The 18,389-nt window shown below is 29.7% G+C and overlaps 1 protein-coding gene across 1 annotated transcript; it reads left to right on the plus strand.

Moving 5' to 3' along the window:
- The first annotated feature begins 1,954 nt into the window (after nt 1-1,954).
- LOC106443785 (ent-copalyl diphosphate synthase, chloroplastic-like) lies at nt 1,955-18,094 on the plus strand. Its single transcript, XM_048776100.1, has 15 exons — nt 1,955-2,572; nt 5,376-5,447; nt 5,566-5,648; nt 5,932-6,238; nt 7,331-7,514; nt 7,748-7,962; nt 8,087-8,207; nt 8,287-8,399; nt 8,480-8,706; nt 8,885-9,000; nt 9,252-9,350; nt 9,542-9,784; nt 13,189-13,324; nt 13,728-13,904; nt 17,108-18,094. The coding sequence occupies exons 1-15, from the start codon at nt 2,479-2,481 to the stop codon at nt 17,312-17,314; spliced, it is 2,394 nt and encodes a 797-aa protein (XP_048632057.1). The 5' UTR covers nt 1,955-2,478; the 3' UTR covers nt 17,315-18,094.
- Nucleotides 18,095-18,389: the final 295 nt, after the last annotated feature.

Genomic DNA, 18,389 nt, shown 5'->3' on the forward strand with positions numbered 1-18,389 from the left:
AACAAGAACATAGGACATACATCAAACAAGAACATAGAGCATACAGAAATTATCATACATAAAAAGACTTATTTTTTTTTAGAATAACTCCAGTAGGAGCTTATTCTTCACAACAACTTCCGCCTCAGTCAATGGTTCAGTACGGGTAAGGAGACTGTCTAGTATTGCTAGCCTCGACAGTCTCTCCTTCCTCACCAAATCGTCCTTCTTCATTTCCCAAACGGTCGCAATCTCAGCCACAGACTTCCCTTTACCCGTGTTTCTTTGCGCCTTAGCAGCTTTGACACCTTCGGGCCTGCTCTCAACATCAACGAAGCCTTCGGTATTACATGTTTGGGAATTTACGTCCACATTCTTCCTCTTCGAAACGCCAGCAGTCGTGGGTGTGTTGAGGCTGAGCCACTTCTGTTCAAACCTCAACACACACCAAGCGTGTTCAAGTGTGAACTTGTGCGAACAATCAGAGAAGAAAATCTCATGTGCCTTCTTCATAACGTCAGTGTCACTCTCACCACTACTCATTTGTCGCTCTGCTGCCGAGTATGCGGCACAGAACTTGTTAACATCTTCATTAATTCTGTGCCACCTCTTCTTGCAACAAACGTGCTCCCTCCCACCATCCTCTATTCCATGGGGACTTGCTGCATAATAAGCAGCAACCTGTTTCCAGAAGGCCCCCGACCTCTGCTCATTTGCAACAATTGCATCTTTCGAAGTGTTAAGCCATGCACTGATCAGCACTTCGTCATCTGCTGGATTCCATTTGCGCCTTACACCACGGGCAGCCGGTGTCTGTACTGGTGGCTGTAATGGTGCATCTTGAGATTGTTGTGAGCTGAAAGCCGGAAAAGGCTGTGGTTCTCCGAAGTTAACACTAGAATGAAAACTTTCATAAGGAAAGTTTTCATTGAACACGCTACCTTGTTGACTGTGAAGCAGTCCTACGTAGCTAGAGGAGTTGCTAGGAACATTGTTTGGATCCATAACAGAAACTAAATATAAGATATTTGTTGGAGAAAGACTAATGAGATGATAGAAGATAGAAAAGAGAAGAGATTTAAATAGGAGGAAGTGAAGAATACAAAGTACATAACCGCCTTAATGGCCAACTCCGAACAAGAAATGTCTAATCCCAACTTAATACACAACTAAAAAGCTATCAACTTTCTTTAAAAACATCAGTGGCTTAAATGTCTAACAGAAGACAGAGAAACAATCAGTTCAATGCATTAGAATATTTAGATTTTAATAGACATTACTCTTAAAACTATGGAAAATGCAATGTGTCTAAATTAAAATCTTTACGGATCAAACTCTAAATTATTAGTCTATACGAATCAAATCTATACAAATCAAACTCTAATTTGCAGACAAATCAAACGCTTATGTTCACGGGTTCGAATTTGCAGACAAATTAAGATTTTAAATGACATGACCTTATGTTCACGGGTTCGAATTAGCAGACAAATCAAACTCTAAACCACTTAAACAATTGATCTCGAACCATAGAAATCTATACGAAACAATCATACATTTGTTCATAGATATATAGACTAAAGCTCCAAACTTATAAATTTGAACAAGCATACAATCAAGACATCGCAATCACAGAAACAATCATACAAGCGATTCATAGAAACAATCATACAAGCGAACCATAGAAGCTGCGGATATCTATACGAGCTCCGAAAAATTCCCGAACCCTAGCAACAATACAATTGTTCTCAAACCAATGAATCTATTTCTTTTTCCCATCGAATCTAACAAACACTCTGATCAATACCATTTTATTCTTCGAATTTCTAGAAAACCCTAAAAAAAATTTCGAAATCAGATCGGACTTGAAAAACATACCTAGTTAAGATTGGGACAATTCTCAATGGTTTTGGGGAGGATTGCTTCTCGTCGTTTTGGAACGGAAGCGAACCGATGTGGATTGGGCTTTGGAGATGGATCGGGGGATGAAACGACGCCAGAATCTGCGACCTCGCCAGCGAAGATAATACCGATCTACAGTTCCAGGGAAAGAGAGAAGACGCAGGGTTGCCTTTCGATTTGAAGAGATGGATTTGGAGATCAAGGCTTCGCCATCGCCATCGCAATCGCCTTCGAGCTTTCGAAATTTTTTTTTTATTTATGATTTCGGAGTCCTCGAGGAGAAGAACACGCGAACAACACAGATGGAGACAGCCACTCGCGTGCTGCCACGTCGTCAACGGGACGACCCCGAACAGCCCTTACTTAAGACCCGTCCCACTCTCTTTTAATTTCTTTTTCATTTAAATTAAACCCATTTGAACGTACGGGACGGGCCTAAGGGCCCCCGATACCGATGCTCTTATATAATCCCATCAGAACTTCTCCCTCTCCACTATATCCATCTTTTCTCTCTAGTTTCTCAAATCTTATCACTTATTTTTCTCTTCTTCACGAAGACTGGAAGAACAGACGAAGACCAAAAGGCTTCTAATCTAAGCCATGTCTTTTCAATACTATGCTCTTAACTCTGTTCAAAATAACAACTTTTTCTGTACTAAAACAACAATATCTCCTTATTTCCGTAAGATCTCAAGTGAGTGATCTCTCTATCTGTCTAGTCAGACACACACGATCACACAAACAGATTTTTTTTTTTTCTTTTGACTAAAACACACAGACAGCATTTATATATCATCGTTCAATTCTCCCACTTTTTGTAAATGAAATTCTTTTGTGGGTTTCGAGATGATCCGTTATTTCGTTAAGTTCTCGGTGAAAAATTAAACCTTTTTTTGTTTGTTTTCGTTTTCCCTAGATAACTAAACAATGCAAAACAAAAAAAACAGAGTGAAGACTCCGTTTGTATTGTCTCTCAGTACCCACGCGTGAGATATGTTCATCATCAACAATGACTGCAGATTTTTAATATTTTCTACTTTACAAATGTATTTCGAATTTTAATATTAAAGTCCGTTTTTTAATTTGTATTTTTCGTTTTGGTAAGTTGTTATTTCTTATTTTGATGCAAATATATGTATATATATCAGTTTAAATTGTGAAGAAAAACCATAATACATATATATTAAATATTGATTAACATACAAGGATTTAAATTTAATTTAAATATTAATAGTTCGTGGAGGTATATATTATATTAAGATAAATATATTGATATATTTATCAATTATAATAATTATAATAATTATATTAATATATTAATATATCAAAATAATTATAATAAATTTCTTAGATTAATTTTTTTTTTTAGTTCAAAATATATATAGATATATATTAATATAAGAAATTTTCTTTTTGAATCTGTTTTACTAAAACATAAGCATTGAATAAAACTAACTTTTAGTTAACCTTTTATTTATAACTAGTTGTCTACCCGTACTACGTACGGAATTAGAATATGATTAACATTCTCTTGTTTAATTATCTTCTAAAATTTATTTCACCTTATCACTTGAAGACGTAGTAACAATGATTTCTCTCCAAAAAAACTTAAAAAAATAAAACCAAACTTCATAACGGAAGATAATTAAATGCTGAGACTTAGAAGCCAGAACTTTATCACTTACTCTTTTGCTAAACAACTATCATCTGAAGTCGTCTACATCACTAACCACAAATTTCCAAAAAGCCATGTATAACCTTCACTTCATCTTCTCTAAAATCATTTTATACACTCCAACAACATTTTCAAGAGAAGAAAATCAAACTATACGAAAGATGAAAGCATCGGTTACTTTGTGGAAAAAAATGGAACTGTTTGGAATGATTTTATAAGTATTTTTTTTGTCCAAGTGATTCTAGTGTGCATTTAAAGTTGATGTAATGTAAGAGGTGGGTATCGTGGCTGTAATGGTTGAGAGGCAGTTGACACAGTTTTTTTTTTTTTTTCGTTATATGTAGAGTAAAAATAAAAATAAACTGTTTTGTTTTCAGTAATTTTTTTTTTTTGAAAAATAAACTTGAATTATTGGTCAAGTGGTTTATGTTTTTATGATACAAAAGATGCTGAAGAAAATAGGGAAAATATATAAAAACCAACGTAGCTTAAATTTTTTGAGAAAAATAAGAAATAGGTAGTTAATATTTAGATTAAGAAAATAGGAACTGCAGAGAAAATTTTAATTATTTATTTTTAGTTTTTTTAGTTTTTCCACATGTCAATTATTTTTTTAATTTTTAAAGGATTTTCCACGTGTTAGATTTTGATTGGAGATGCGACTTGCGCTTTAGTATATAAGGGATTTGTTCCACTATAGATTTTCTATTTTTTATATTTTCATTAAAAATAATAACATCAAACTAAATTAAATTAATTAGTCAAAAATAAATTAACTCATAATATGTTTTGCAGTATTTGTAGTTATATATATAATTTAATAAAAAGACGTTATAAACATATTTTAATCTTTATTATTTCATAATTAAATTATTAAATCACAAAATATTAATTATAATTGAAAATTATTATTTTTTATTTGAAAATAAAAATTAATTATATATTATATAAGTATAATATAGTTTTTAAAGCAAATAATAATATTTACCTCAGAAGAATTTATATAATGGTTAAAATTTAAATATAATATATATATATTATATTTACCATCAAAATTGTGAAATTATATAATATTATCGTCTACACCAAATTTGATTTTCACAGATAATGTATTTTATTAATATAAAACGCATAAATAAAAGTATTTTCGTTTACACCAAATTAGAAACTGTATTTTCGTTTATAATAAAAATAAATTGCTAACTTATTGTCAGTTATTACCAGAAAAATAATTTCTATATAAATTAAAAACAAATATCATTCTATTTATTAAGCTAAAATTTATTAAAAGTTTAATTCTGCCAATTAAAATCTAGTCATGCTGTTAAATGAGCACATGTTTAGTAAATCAAGTAATCATTAGCGAACAGATTGACATCGTATCGTATCTTACTATAACTGCCAACACACAAAGATCCCCTTTAGGAAACCCAATAAATTAATGTTTCTTTAGCGACAAAATAACATTAATGATTAATTTATTTCTTCATGGCTGTACGTAGTATGCAAATTATACTCATTATTAATCAGTACTCCCTCCGTTTTTTGATATAAGTCGTTTTAGAGAAACTTTTTTGTTCCAAATTATATGTCATTTTCGATTTTCTATGTAAAATTTATTAATAATTAATGTTGATGACCAATGATAATATATCTTCTATTTTTCTATTGGTTGAATTGTGGTTAGATAAATAATTAATGATGTTTTTGTTTAGAAAATATAAAAAATTAATGGTTTTCTTAATCTACGTGAATAGGTGTAAAACGACTTATATTAAAAAACGGAGGGAGTACTATATTTATACTTTTCTCATTTTGATAGGATCTCCTTTCACTGTGGCGAAAAGCAAACCCAAAGGCTGCTCCATATCTTGTTCAAAGCTTCCAATTCAAGGTCTAAACTAGTTTTCTTCCGTGTAAAGTCTAATCTAATTTTCAACATTGAGTATAATATTAAAGTCTATATATTTTCTTTAATTTCGATACTAAACGTTTGATACTTCTATGTGCAGAATCCAAGAATTCTCAGGAAACTCAACATGATGATCTATCTCTTATCCAGTGGCAACATCTTCAAGGAGAAGATGCGCCTCAGGTGATCTTTTAAATAATGTTTCTCTCCTTTTAAAGTCAATTGTTTAATCTTAAAAAAATTTAGTCAATTATAATCAACAAAAAATCCACATTTATACATTCACTTTTTACATTGATTTGTAAATTTCTCCTTGGAATATATACATTATATTCCATCAAAATAGATTGTATGTTCTTTGACAAAAATGCACAAAATATTTTTATATTGTATGATGTTTAGTTTCAATTCTTCTCGTGACTATATGTGCTAATTTTTTTAAATTTATTTTGCATCTGTATTGTAGATTGGTATTGGAAGTAGTAATAGTGTAATTGAAGAAGCAGTGAAGAGAGTGAAATCGATATTGAGAAACATAAGTGACGGTGAAATTACAATATCAGCTTATGACACAGCCTGGGTTGCATTGATCGACGCCGGGGATAAAACTCCAGCGTTTCCCTCCGCCGTGAAATGGATCGTTAATAATCAACTCTCCGATGGATCTTGGGGTGATGCACATCTCTTCTCTTATCATGATCGTCTCATCAACACACTTGCATGCGTCGTTGCTCTAAGATCATGGAATCTCTTTCCTCATCAAAGCCAGAAAGGTAATTTATTTTTGTTTGTAAATAAAAGTTCAGAAAACATGGAACTAAATTGTAAAGCCTGACCGCCCAAGGCTAATGGGCCACTCACGTCTCTCTCTCGACCTGTGGGCTCATCCCATTCCAACGGTTGGTGTGTTAATTTTTCCAAGACTCAAAAGTCATGTTTACTGACTCTGCAATCACCACATGATTTTTCTCTGTGTTTTGGCATCACTCGCACGTATCGCGAATTACTTCCCGATAGGTCATCCATTCTTTCACTACTTCAGCCCAAGCACGCTTAACTCTGGAGTTTTAAACGGATGTATGACGGAAAAATTAAGTCAATTTTGGTGACATAGGTAGCCAAATCAATTCTCATAAGCATTTCCATATATCATAACTCAGGATGTTACAATTCACCCCCTCTCAAAGAACGCAATGTCTTTGTTGTGCCACACGACAAGTCTCAAAACGTCTATCGGGTCAGAACCGAGATGACTAACCAGTTCTGATACCACTTATAACGTCCAATCGCCCACAACTATTGGGCCACCCACGCCCGCTCTCTCGGTCCGTTGGCCCCATCCCGTTCCAACGGTTGGTGCGTTAATTTTTCCAAGGCTCAAAAGTCATGTTTACTGACCCTACAATCACTATATAACCTTTTCATGTGTTTTGGCTCCACTCGCACGGTATCGCGAATCACTTCCCGATAGGTCACCCATCCTTTCATTATTCCAGCCCAAGCATGCTTAATTCCAGAGTTATAAACGGACGTGTGACGGAAAAATTAAATCAATTTTGGTGACATAGATAATCAAATCAATCTTCTAAAGCCTTTCCATATATCATAACTCGGGATGTTATATAAATCTTGTCTTTCTGCAGAATATTCCAAACTTTTTTAAAAAAGTGGGCTAAAAAGAGAGTAACATCTTCTTCTTAAATACTTTGTATATTTTTCCCATAATATATATATATATATATATATATATATATATATATCCGAATTAAAATAATTTGACATGTCTAACTTTATATATTTATGAAATATATGTGTTAATTATTATCACTGACTAATTCAGGAATTACGTTTTTTTTGTAACTTAGGAATCACGTTTTTCCAAGAAAATATTGAAAAGTTAGAAGAAGAAAACGATGAGCATATGCCAATTGGATTCGAAGTAGCATTTCCTTCGTTACTTGAAATAGCTCGAGGAATAAACATAGATGTACCGTACGATACTCCGGTCTTGAAAGATATATACGCCAAGAAAGAGCTAAAGCTAACAAGGTTTGTATGTTGGGACAAAAATATACACACAATTCAATATTCTATTCTTTTGATACATTTCAAGATTTTATTTTATATAAATATATATATTAGAAATATGTATATATCTATCTATCTATATATATATGGGTTCAGTATACTTCACTTAAAGCCAAGAAAAAGAGTTATACGATAGTATATTTGCACATGTAATATGAATAGAAAAAGATAAGATTTAATGAGATTTTTTTTAGGATACCAAAAGAGATAATGCACAAGATACCAACAACATTGCTGCATAGTTTGGAAGGCATGCGTGATTTAGATTGGGAAAAGCTATTGAAACTTCAATGTCAAGACGGATCTTTCCTCTTCTCTCCTTCCTCCACCGCTTTCGCATTCATGCAGACCCGGGACAATAATTGTCTCAAGTATTTGCGCAATGCCGTTGAACGTTTCAATGGTGGAGGTCAGCTAGTAACCACTTGCCCTATTATTATCTATCGACTTATCTATTTTGTCTACTAGCATTCATGTGTATAACATCTACTTTTAATCAGTAAATTATCTAATTAGTTAATTTGTTTTTACAGTTCCTGGTGCCTTTCCTGTGGATCTTTTCGAACACATATGGATCGTGGATAGGCTACAACGGTTAGGGATATCTAGATACTTTGAAGAAGAGATTAAAGAGTGTCTTGACTATGTACACAGGTTTAAAACGTTATGTGTATATTAACTTCATTTGTTTACTAAAGTAGTTTTACTTAAATGTTGATGATGATAATATCAGATATTGGACCGACAAAGGCATATGTTGGGCTAGATGTTCCCATGTCCAAGACATCGACGACACAGCCATGGCATTTAGGCTATTAAGACTTCATGGATACCAAGTTTCAGCGGGTAAATATTAGTCATTTTCTTCTAGTAATTATATTCACATTTTGACCAAAGTAAAAGTTTTAACAGTGGTTGAATTTTAGATGTATTCAAGAACTTTGAGAAAGAAGGAGAGTTTTTCTGCTTTGCGGGGCAATCAAACCAAGCGTTGACCGGTATGTTCAATTTATACCGGGCATCGCAATTGGCGTTTCCAAAGGAAGAGATATTGAAAAACGCCAAAGAGTTCTCTTCCAAGTATCTGAAACATAAACAAGATATAGACGAGTTGATTGATAAATGGATTATAATGAAAGACTTACCTGGCGAGGTATATTACATGTAATATAAGACCATAACACACACAAATTACAAATGGTTCCAAAAACATTACATTTGCACTTACAGTGCGCATGCCATTTTGGGCCATCTGATGGAGAAAGAAAATGACAAAGCGTGATTGGCTTTTTTTTGTGCTTATTTGTTTTTGATATAACATTTTGCGTTAGATTGGGTTTGCGCTAGAGATTCCATGGTACGCAAGCTTGCCTCGAGTGGAGACGAGATTCTATATTGAGCAATATGGTGGAGAAAACGACGTCTGGATTGGCAAGACCCTTTATAGGTACTTCTATTTTCAAATATATTTATTTATTTTGTATTGTCCAATGAATGCAAAATAAATGCATCGCGGTAACTGTTAAAAAGGATGCATGACATGACCATGTATGTGTGAGAGATAAGGCATTTTAAGTCATTTAGTTTATTAATACGACCTAGGTGACCATGTGTACTCTTCTTCTTTTTTTGTAACTAACCATGTGTACTCTTCTTTCTACGTTTAAGTTGATCAACTAATGTTGGTGGTGAATCTAGGATGCCATATGTGAATAATAATGAATATCTGGAATTAGCAAAACAAGTCTACAACAATTGCCAAGCTCTGCATCAACTCGAATGGGACACCTTCCAAAAGTAATAGCATCTATCTACACTCTTCTTCCAATAATTATGGCTTTAAATTAAATTAGCACTATAGTATTCGGTTAATAAGCTGAGAAAAAAATTATTTATTGGTTCCAGTTAAAGTGTTAAACCTACCTTTAAATTTAATTTTCTTATTTCTCTATATATAATAAACAATAAATTAATAATTTTGTATGCAGATGGTATGAAGAAAGTAGGTTATATGAGTGTGGTGTGTGCAGAAACGGGCTCCTCGAGTGCTTTTATCTAGCGGCTGCGACTATCTTTGAAAAAGATAGATCAGATGAGAGAATGGCTTGGGCCAAATCAAGTGTATTGGTGAAAGCCATTTCTTCTTCTTTTGGGGAATCCTCTGATTCAAGAGTGAGCTTATTCGATCAGTTTCACAATGCTCGACGAAGTGATCATCACTTCAATGACAGGTAAACTACACTTATGAAGCATGTTACATGACTTTCAGAAAAAAAAGAAACATATGTTACATATTTTTGTTTTAGTATAACTACATATATATATATATATATATATATTATAAACGTCTTGTATACATCAACTGAAATTCCTATGATAATAAAAATAGCATTTTAGTTTCAAAATAATATTATGCTAATCACATAAATTCACTATCATCAACCTACCATCTCATACTTACCTACTTGTGTGCTCAGGCAACATGAGTATTTAATTAACACTACGAACAACCGGATCTATCTGATGCCATGGACATGCTCCCAAAAAGTTAGTCGGTTGGATTTTCACCCACTGGATACCCCAATTATAAAAAAAGTATAAGAGAAAGTGAAGAAATCTTGACTTATACTGAAATTGAATAATTAAAATATAATATTTTGTAATTTATTTTAAGTAAATAAGAATTTTAAAGCAATAACTTATGCAATTTAAAATTTTATTACTGACAAAAATTAATTTTGTATTTTTAGAGTATATATCTTGAGTTTATTTGATTTAAGTGATGAATTTATAGCAATTTACAATTTGAATAAGTAACTTTAAATAATTGTTTTCTTTGAATTCTGCCATCAAATCTTTCACCATCAATTTTTTTCCATCTATTAATATAATATTTTTGAACCTGGCAGTATTTAAATTTATAAATCTATTGGTTTAGGTTCCATCTAGTGCTTTTACGTTTTTGAGGACTTTGTGAGATTAGAAAGTCTCTAAAGCTTCTTTTTTACCAATCATCATTCTAAAGTCTCTAAAGTCATTATAAGTTTATCTCTCTTCTTTTGCATTGTTTTTCGTAAAGCCAGCAATACATGATTTCTGCAACTTTTTTTTTTTAAAAAAAATTTCTCTAAAAAAATTTTCCTTTTTTCTTCTCTTTGTAACTAAATCTTTTATTTAAGTCTCTAACAATTGTATTAAAACTTAAGATTAACAAATTATATATTAAATTTTTTTCCTTGTTCATTTGAGATCTATATAGTACTATTTTTATAATTATATATATTTAATTTTTTAATAGTTGTATAATTTTACTTTTTAAATAAAATATATTAAATATTATTCAAAACTTGTACAATTTTAACTACCAATTTAATTTTAATAAAATTTAAACTAAACGCTAAAATTTTAACAGTCAATTTTTCTACAGCCATCATTTTAAAGCCAAAACTTAAAGCCAAAGTTATTACCAATCGGCCTTTTAATTTAGTGAGATAAAGGTTATAACGGCTGTTTGTTTGTTTTTTGCTTCTCTTTTGTTTTGGCAAAGACTATTTGTATTGCGGCAGAAAACACCAAGCTGTGTTTCAAAATTTTGTCCAATTAAATAGTATAAAGGATAAGTTCCTTCAGCCTAATTTAGTTTTCTTAGAAACAAAACACTGCAGTTTCACTGATGATGTGCAGACAAAATCATTTATTTTAGCATGTCGATTAGCGAGAAAGCTATCAAAATATCTCACATAAAAATATTAATAATTCAATATAATTTATTATTATTTTAAAATTTAAAATATAAAAACCAAATTAAACCATTCATGAGTGATAAAAATATATATTTGGAAAATTATCTTAAATTCTTTTTTTTTATTGTTGAATTTCTTAATGAAAACTCTTGTCTCTTTTTTCAATATTTTCTTCATTAAAAACATTGTTTGAAATACTATAAGTTGGTTACCACTTTTTAAAGTACACTCAATCAAAAATATTATAATATTTTGGTTTAAAATTTAGTAAATATTGTTATGGTTTTCTATTGGAGGGTTAGATGGGTATATAATTTTTTTATAAGTGATTATTAAACATTTATAAATGATTAAAAACATTAGTTTAGTCTTTCTTTTTTTTTATCATAAATTCATTTTCAAGATAAATTTGAAAACTATATCAAATTTATAGTAAAATTAGGATTGCCAAAAGAAAGAACTTCATTAATTTTAGCTTCTTAAAAAAATATTAATTAGATCCTTTTGTTAGATTACTTTCAACATCAAAAAGTTATTCTATTAGCTAAGGTAGAAATGGTCTTAGAATCCAGATCTGTATATAAAACCCAAATAAAAAAATAAATCACGATAAAAAGTACGAGCAGTCCTGGTTAAACCATCTGCTTGTCCGATTTTTCATTCTCGGTATGTGGGACATCTTAAAATCTGGAAATATTCTCGTAAAGATCCATTTGCTCATGCAATAGGGTTGCTTGTTATACATATATCACTTTTTCCGAACAAATATAATTTCAGGTGAACGTAATTTTGATTAGTTAACATTAAATTATTTTTTTTGACAAAAAAAGAATCTTTTTATTTGACCAAATTTCCTGACGTTATAATAACAGTCAAAAAACTTCTCGATGCTGTAAATAACTATAGTTTTTTTCTTTGAACGGTTGTACTTGTAAATGTCTACAGTTTTCATCCCATACACTAGTTGTAAAGTGATTTCACTCATTTTGTTTAAGTATATTCTCTACCATTATTTTCATTAAAATGTATGACATGAATAATAAAAAAATGTGACATGGACGATTAAATTTAATTTTAATTTATATTTTCGTAATTTTTTATGATATAGTAATAACTAATAAACCATAACTAATTTTTTTTATTTAAATATAAAATTAAATAATATAATAATAAAAATATAAAAATGTTTTTAAAATTTAGAAATATATTCAAATTTATTTATATAATTATATAATTTTTATTATTAAAAAAATTAAAAATTCTACAATTATCAAAGAAAATTATAAACTTTTAATCGTAGTATCATTAGTTTCTTTTATATCTCCAAATTTTTAAAATACTGTTTATTTTTATTTTTGATAATTATCAATTTTTATCAAAAATATTTTTCTTAATTTTATACAAGTTGATTTAATATATTTTAACCAAAGAATAATAAAAATCTATCAAAATTTAAATATATTAATATTTATTAAATATAAATTAAAAGTTAAAACAGATTTATTTTATCTTAGTTTAATGTCTAACTAGATCAAAATTTATACTAAATATTGATAAAATTTAAAATATCAACACTTTTATCTTAAAATATAATTAAATTGTAAATTTTTATTGTAACATACGGTGCTTGAAAACACCTAGTACAACAAACTACAAAGTAAAAATTGGACTTACATATGTATGTTTTTTTCAATTTTATGTATTAGTTTTTTTATGTATTCGATTTAAAATGTAAAAAAAAAACTTAGCAGAGGTCAACACAAGACGAAATACCTAATAGAATCAGTTGTTCCCTATGATCATGTTACGTACTGTGGCCTTGTTGAAAACCAGTATTGATTGACTAATTTGTCTATATTATTAAAAAGCATGATGGGGATTAACAATTATAGGAGCATGATATTGGACCGACCAGGATCGGTTCAGCCAAGTCTGCTTGTCGGAATCTTAATCAGAACTTTGAATCAAATATCCTTCGACCTCTTCATGTCTGATGGGCGTGACGTTAAAAATCTCATCTATCAGTTGGTACGTTTCTCTCTCTCTTTATCATGTTCTTAATTAGGTTTATATATATATATATATAAACCAATAAATACATATAATTTGTTGTACATAGTAAAAATAATTCACAAGTTTCTTAGTTTTAAGAATAAAAAAAAACTGAATATAGCTTATCTTTTATACAATAAATAATAAATTATCCTCAAATTATTAACGTCCTTGTTGAAAATTATAAGTTTGGAACGAAATTGATGACTGATTTCTTTTTATAAACTCGAGTCTGAGAAACATTGTACCTACTGGGTGTGGTTCGGAAACACTGTATACGTGTAAATCCTAATGTTTTTTAAAGATTAAAAACAGTAAAATTTGGAAACATGTAGAAGATTATACAATTGCATGTGTCACTTATCAAATGTATTTTTAGTGGGAAGATTGGCTGGAGAAATGGAAATTAGATGGAGAAGGAGGAGAAGGAGAGCTCATGTTGAAGATGATACTTTCAATGAAGCACAATGACCTAACTAGCTTATTCTCTCATCCTAACTTTGTTCGTCTCTCAGAAATCATCAACCGAATCTATCTTATTTCCCAATATTCAAAGGTTAGTAATTTATTTGGCCATATTACTTATTAAACTGCAATTTTGGAAAATAATTCCAATCAAATAATCATAACCGGTCTAACGTTTCTAGGAGTCATGTGCATGATAAAAAAACAATTCAGTTCATGTTTTTCCCAAGATTCAGTTCTATAATTATCACTAGTTTAAAATCCGTGCCTTGATCATAATGAAAATTTGATATACAAATTACTATACGTATTTTACGTTCTTGAACTATTATGCTATGCCAAATAATAAATATATATAATAATTGAGCAACCACTAACTATTACGTATAACTAAATTAGTGCAAACACATAATTCAAAGCAATCACTCTTATTTATTTACAATCATCTTATGGTAATTAAATCTAAACAATCATTTTTTTCTATTTTGTATGGTATATAATTAAATTTAAATATATTAACATATACATATAGTATATTCGAATATGGCTATTAAAATGAAACTTTCTAATTTTATGGTTTTAGACTATTCATATCTTTTTACAACAAAAATTTTAAATAATTGATAACAAAATTCTCAATGTCAGACTTTTAGTAATTTTAAAATTTAAAATACTCTTGAAAATTCATTGCAAATTTAAAATAAAAATATTAAATTCTCATTTTTTTCTTACTCATATGATTTTATAATAATGTGTATCTTGTTATAATAAAAAAAATTAAACCACTGATTGTAAATCTTTTGACACGAGATTTTTAATATTTTTAGTAGTTTATAGCCGTTTAAAAAAATTCCAAATATAGCACATATGAAAATTCTAAAATTTTTTATATGGTTAATTTGATTGTTTAATTTATTTTAATAATATAAATTAGTTAAACAAAACGATGAAAAATGTACAAATTGTTATCAAATCTCTATTATTAAAATTATTAATTCATAGATATACTCTAATCATATTAGGTAATTTTGTAGTTTTTATTTAAAGAAAGAATCAAATAGTAATTGTACACTATTAATAAATTTTATGATTAGTTTAATGATAAGTAGAATATATCCCTTTTATATTATTTGAGGAGCATTAATTTAAACTAACCTTGACCTCATATGTTATTAACCAAATTGCCATTTCTTAGGTGTCAACACTAGAATCATTCTCACACCCTTTAATTAAATACCCTCTCCTTATTAGACTAATTACATATATTGTCATTATTCATTACAATATAGCTTAACATAATATATTATATGACTCCTATCTAAATAACTGATAACTCATTTGATCATTCATTACCCATATTTCACGCGGCTTCCTTCGTATTAATAAAAAATATTTTTATTATTGATTTTCGTAGTCACTTTATGTTTCTATATCCATCAAGTAAATACAAATATATTAGTAAAAGTAGTATAACACAGGTTTTAGTTCAAGAAATATTTCTCATCTATCTTGAGACGCCTATCATCTTTATAATATAAGTACAAATAGAAATCGAATATAGCTCGAAACGCCTATCATCTTTGAGAATATAAAAATCTCAAGTACAAATCTGTTTTTGTATAAGTAAGAAGGTTCGTCTCACTTAAATGATATCAACTATAAAGCAATTTTAATATCTTCAAAATGTAGAAGGAGCTATATAACTACTTGATCTATATGGTTTGTATTAATTTTCTTATTTCAGAAGTCCTTATTGTCCAATGGTCATATGTTATTTTTTTTATATCAACCTCGCATATATAAACTCATTATAGGTATAGTTATATTGAATATATAAAAAAATGTATTAAGCTATAGCCTTAACCGGTTAGCTACGTATGTTATTATGTTGAATTTGAAAAATTTATTAGTCCGCTTGGACAAATTAAATTAGATATCAATTCAAAATTTTCATTGATTGTCTTTTTAAGTGATTAAGTATTTATCGGTAATTACGGTTGTATATAAAGAAAGTTAGATTATTCTGATTGGACAAATTAAATTACATATCAATTCCTAATTTTAATTGATTGATTTTTTATAATCATTAATCATTCATCTGTAATTACGGTTGTATATAAAGAAAGTTAGATTTAAAACTGAGTTACGGCTTTACACCTTCAATCTACTTCAAAAACTAATATTTTTTAAATCTACTTCAATTACACCTAACCAGTTACACAAGTTTTTTTGGGAAAAAAACTAGATTATATAAATCTGCATAATTTCGTTCAATATTTTATTATATCTAATATTTGTGACTATTTTTTTACTTTATAATATCTATAGATTAAAGTAATAATCTCTTTTATTCACTCATTCCGCGCAGGACGTGGATTATTAAGTTAAAGACCAACTTTGAATTGTTAACTACGTCAAATTTAGAATGGGAATGTGATTATCACTGATTGATTTTTACATTTAATTTGATTGACCAGCACCACATTAATTTCCTATAATAAAACAATCAAATAGTGTATGATAAGGAACAAAGGAAGTAATATATTCAGATTTCGATTTGAAATAGAAAATTTGATTGTGGCAATTAATGATAGCGAATATACCCTAGACCTAGGCGCCTTGCATATATAAATATTAGGCCTTATATCTACATCTCCTCACCATTCTCTTCTTCTCAAAACATCTTTACTACTACGATCTAGCATTCACAACAATCATAGAATTGTTTAACCATCAATTTCTAATTTATTTTTGTTTTCTTATATTTTGTTTCTGAAGGGTTTTATTAGTTTATTGCTTATGTTTCATTTTATTTCTATAATTTGCTTCCACGACCTATAATTCAATTAAACAAACAAAAATACAAGTTAAAAAAATGAAGATTAAATGGTTAGTGAAACGCACAATTTTCTTTAAAGTTTTTAAAATATGTAGTATTTCTTTCTATGATTTCTACCTTTATAATAACTATTAATTAAAAGTGATAATCTCTTTAGATCTACTCACTCCGCGCAAGGCGCGGGTTATCACCTAGTATTTAGATAAACCAACATATTTTTGTATGAATTTTAAGAATCATTATAGTAAGAACACGTGTAATAATTAAATGTTGTAATATTTTTTAAATAATATAAATGATTGATGTGAAGACCAATAACTTCTTTGCATGTGTTGTGGACCACGCCTGCACATAATCAATTGAAATCGAGTGTTCCATCCGATGTTACCTATTCAAGCACAGTCACTAGATCATACCTCGAATAGAAACCTAAGTGATCAATTATCTTAATACAGGCAAGTAGAAACGTTGAGAAGGAGAAAATAAAAATAATGGAGAATGAGATGGAGCAAATGGTTGAGTTAGTACTGTCAGAGATTGACACACTCCGTGATGTCAGCATCACCTTTCTTGATGTAGCAAAGGCTTTTTACTATTATTTTTCATGTGGTGATCATCTCCAAAGTCACATCGTCAAAGTCTTATTTCAAAAAGTCTTATAGCCTCATCAATGATGTGTTTTAATTAAGTAATTAATGTGTCATAAAAGATTCATAAATCTATGGATGCTTGTACATGGATAGCCTCATCAATGATGTGTCCTCTCCTATCATGGCTGAAGCCCTCGCCAATAGAGAAACTCTAACACACGTAATCTCACTCACATCTTGCTCCGATCAGATTCCCAAGAGCTCAGAGCAATCACATCAAGACGTCGACCGGTGGAACTCCATGGAGTATTTTCGGACATCGTTCTTCTGGTTAACTCCTAGTCTTCTCCGTTCTCCTTTTGTTGTGTTTCTTTTATTTTCAGAAAATTAAATGGGCCAGTAGATCTTATTGGCAAAGCATCCTTGCTTCCTGTAATGAACTAAGTCCTATTTAATTTCTAATAGTATTTGGGGTTAAAAAAAGAATATTTTATTTGTTTTTATTTTTATGTATCTTTATTAAAGATGTAGGGTATACATGAATGGCCATAATCTAGGGGTGATTTTGCAGAAGAAACATAGGAGTGATGGATATGGGGTTTAGCATAATAAGAGCTAGGGACTCATGTAGATGTCATGTCAAAACGACGTCTCACTTTTCTAGAGATCACTTTGTTTTTTTTCGGTGTGATTTTGTTTGTCGTGACTTGCATGCATGCCTTTGAAAAGTTATTTTGGTGTGGCAGAGAGATAAGCTCCACTTTAAAACACATGATCTTGATGACTAGGTTTTGTACTCTTTTCTTTGGATAACACCCCAGACCCAACTTATCAAGACATTATCATACTATCGTATCTATTTAGATTCTCCTTGTATAAACGTATATCGACGACGATGAAATGAAATGATACTGGTTATTCCCTTTATTTTCATTTATTCAAATACATGGTTGAATTTTAATCTATATCCAGTCAGGATGAAAGAGGTGATCACTCAGTTATTCTAGAAAATGAAAATATTATCTGCGTGTTTATCTTATTTTCACCAATTTTTTTTTATTCTACAAATATGGAAGGAGTAAACTAGAATAACTTAATAGATTAAATATTATTTCCTTTTTATATTTTTTCATTTTCATATTTACTC

This window comes from Brassica napus, chromosome A3, assembly GCF_020379485.1.
Source record: "Brassica napus cultivar Da-Ae chromosome A3, Da-Ae, whole genome shotgun sequence".
Classification (NCBI taxonomy): domain Eukaryota; kingdom Viridiplantae; phylum Streptophyta; class Magnoliopsida; order Brassicales; family Brassicaceae; genus Brassica; species Brassica napus.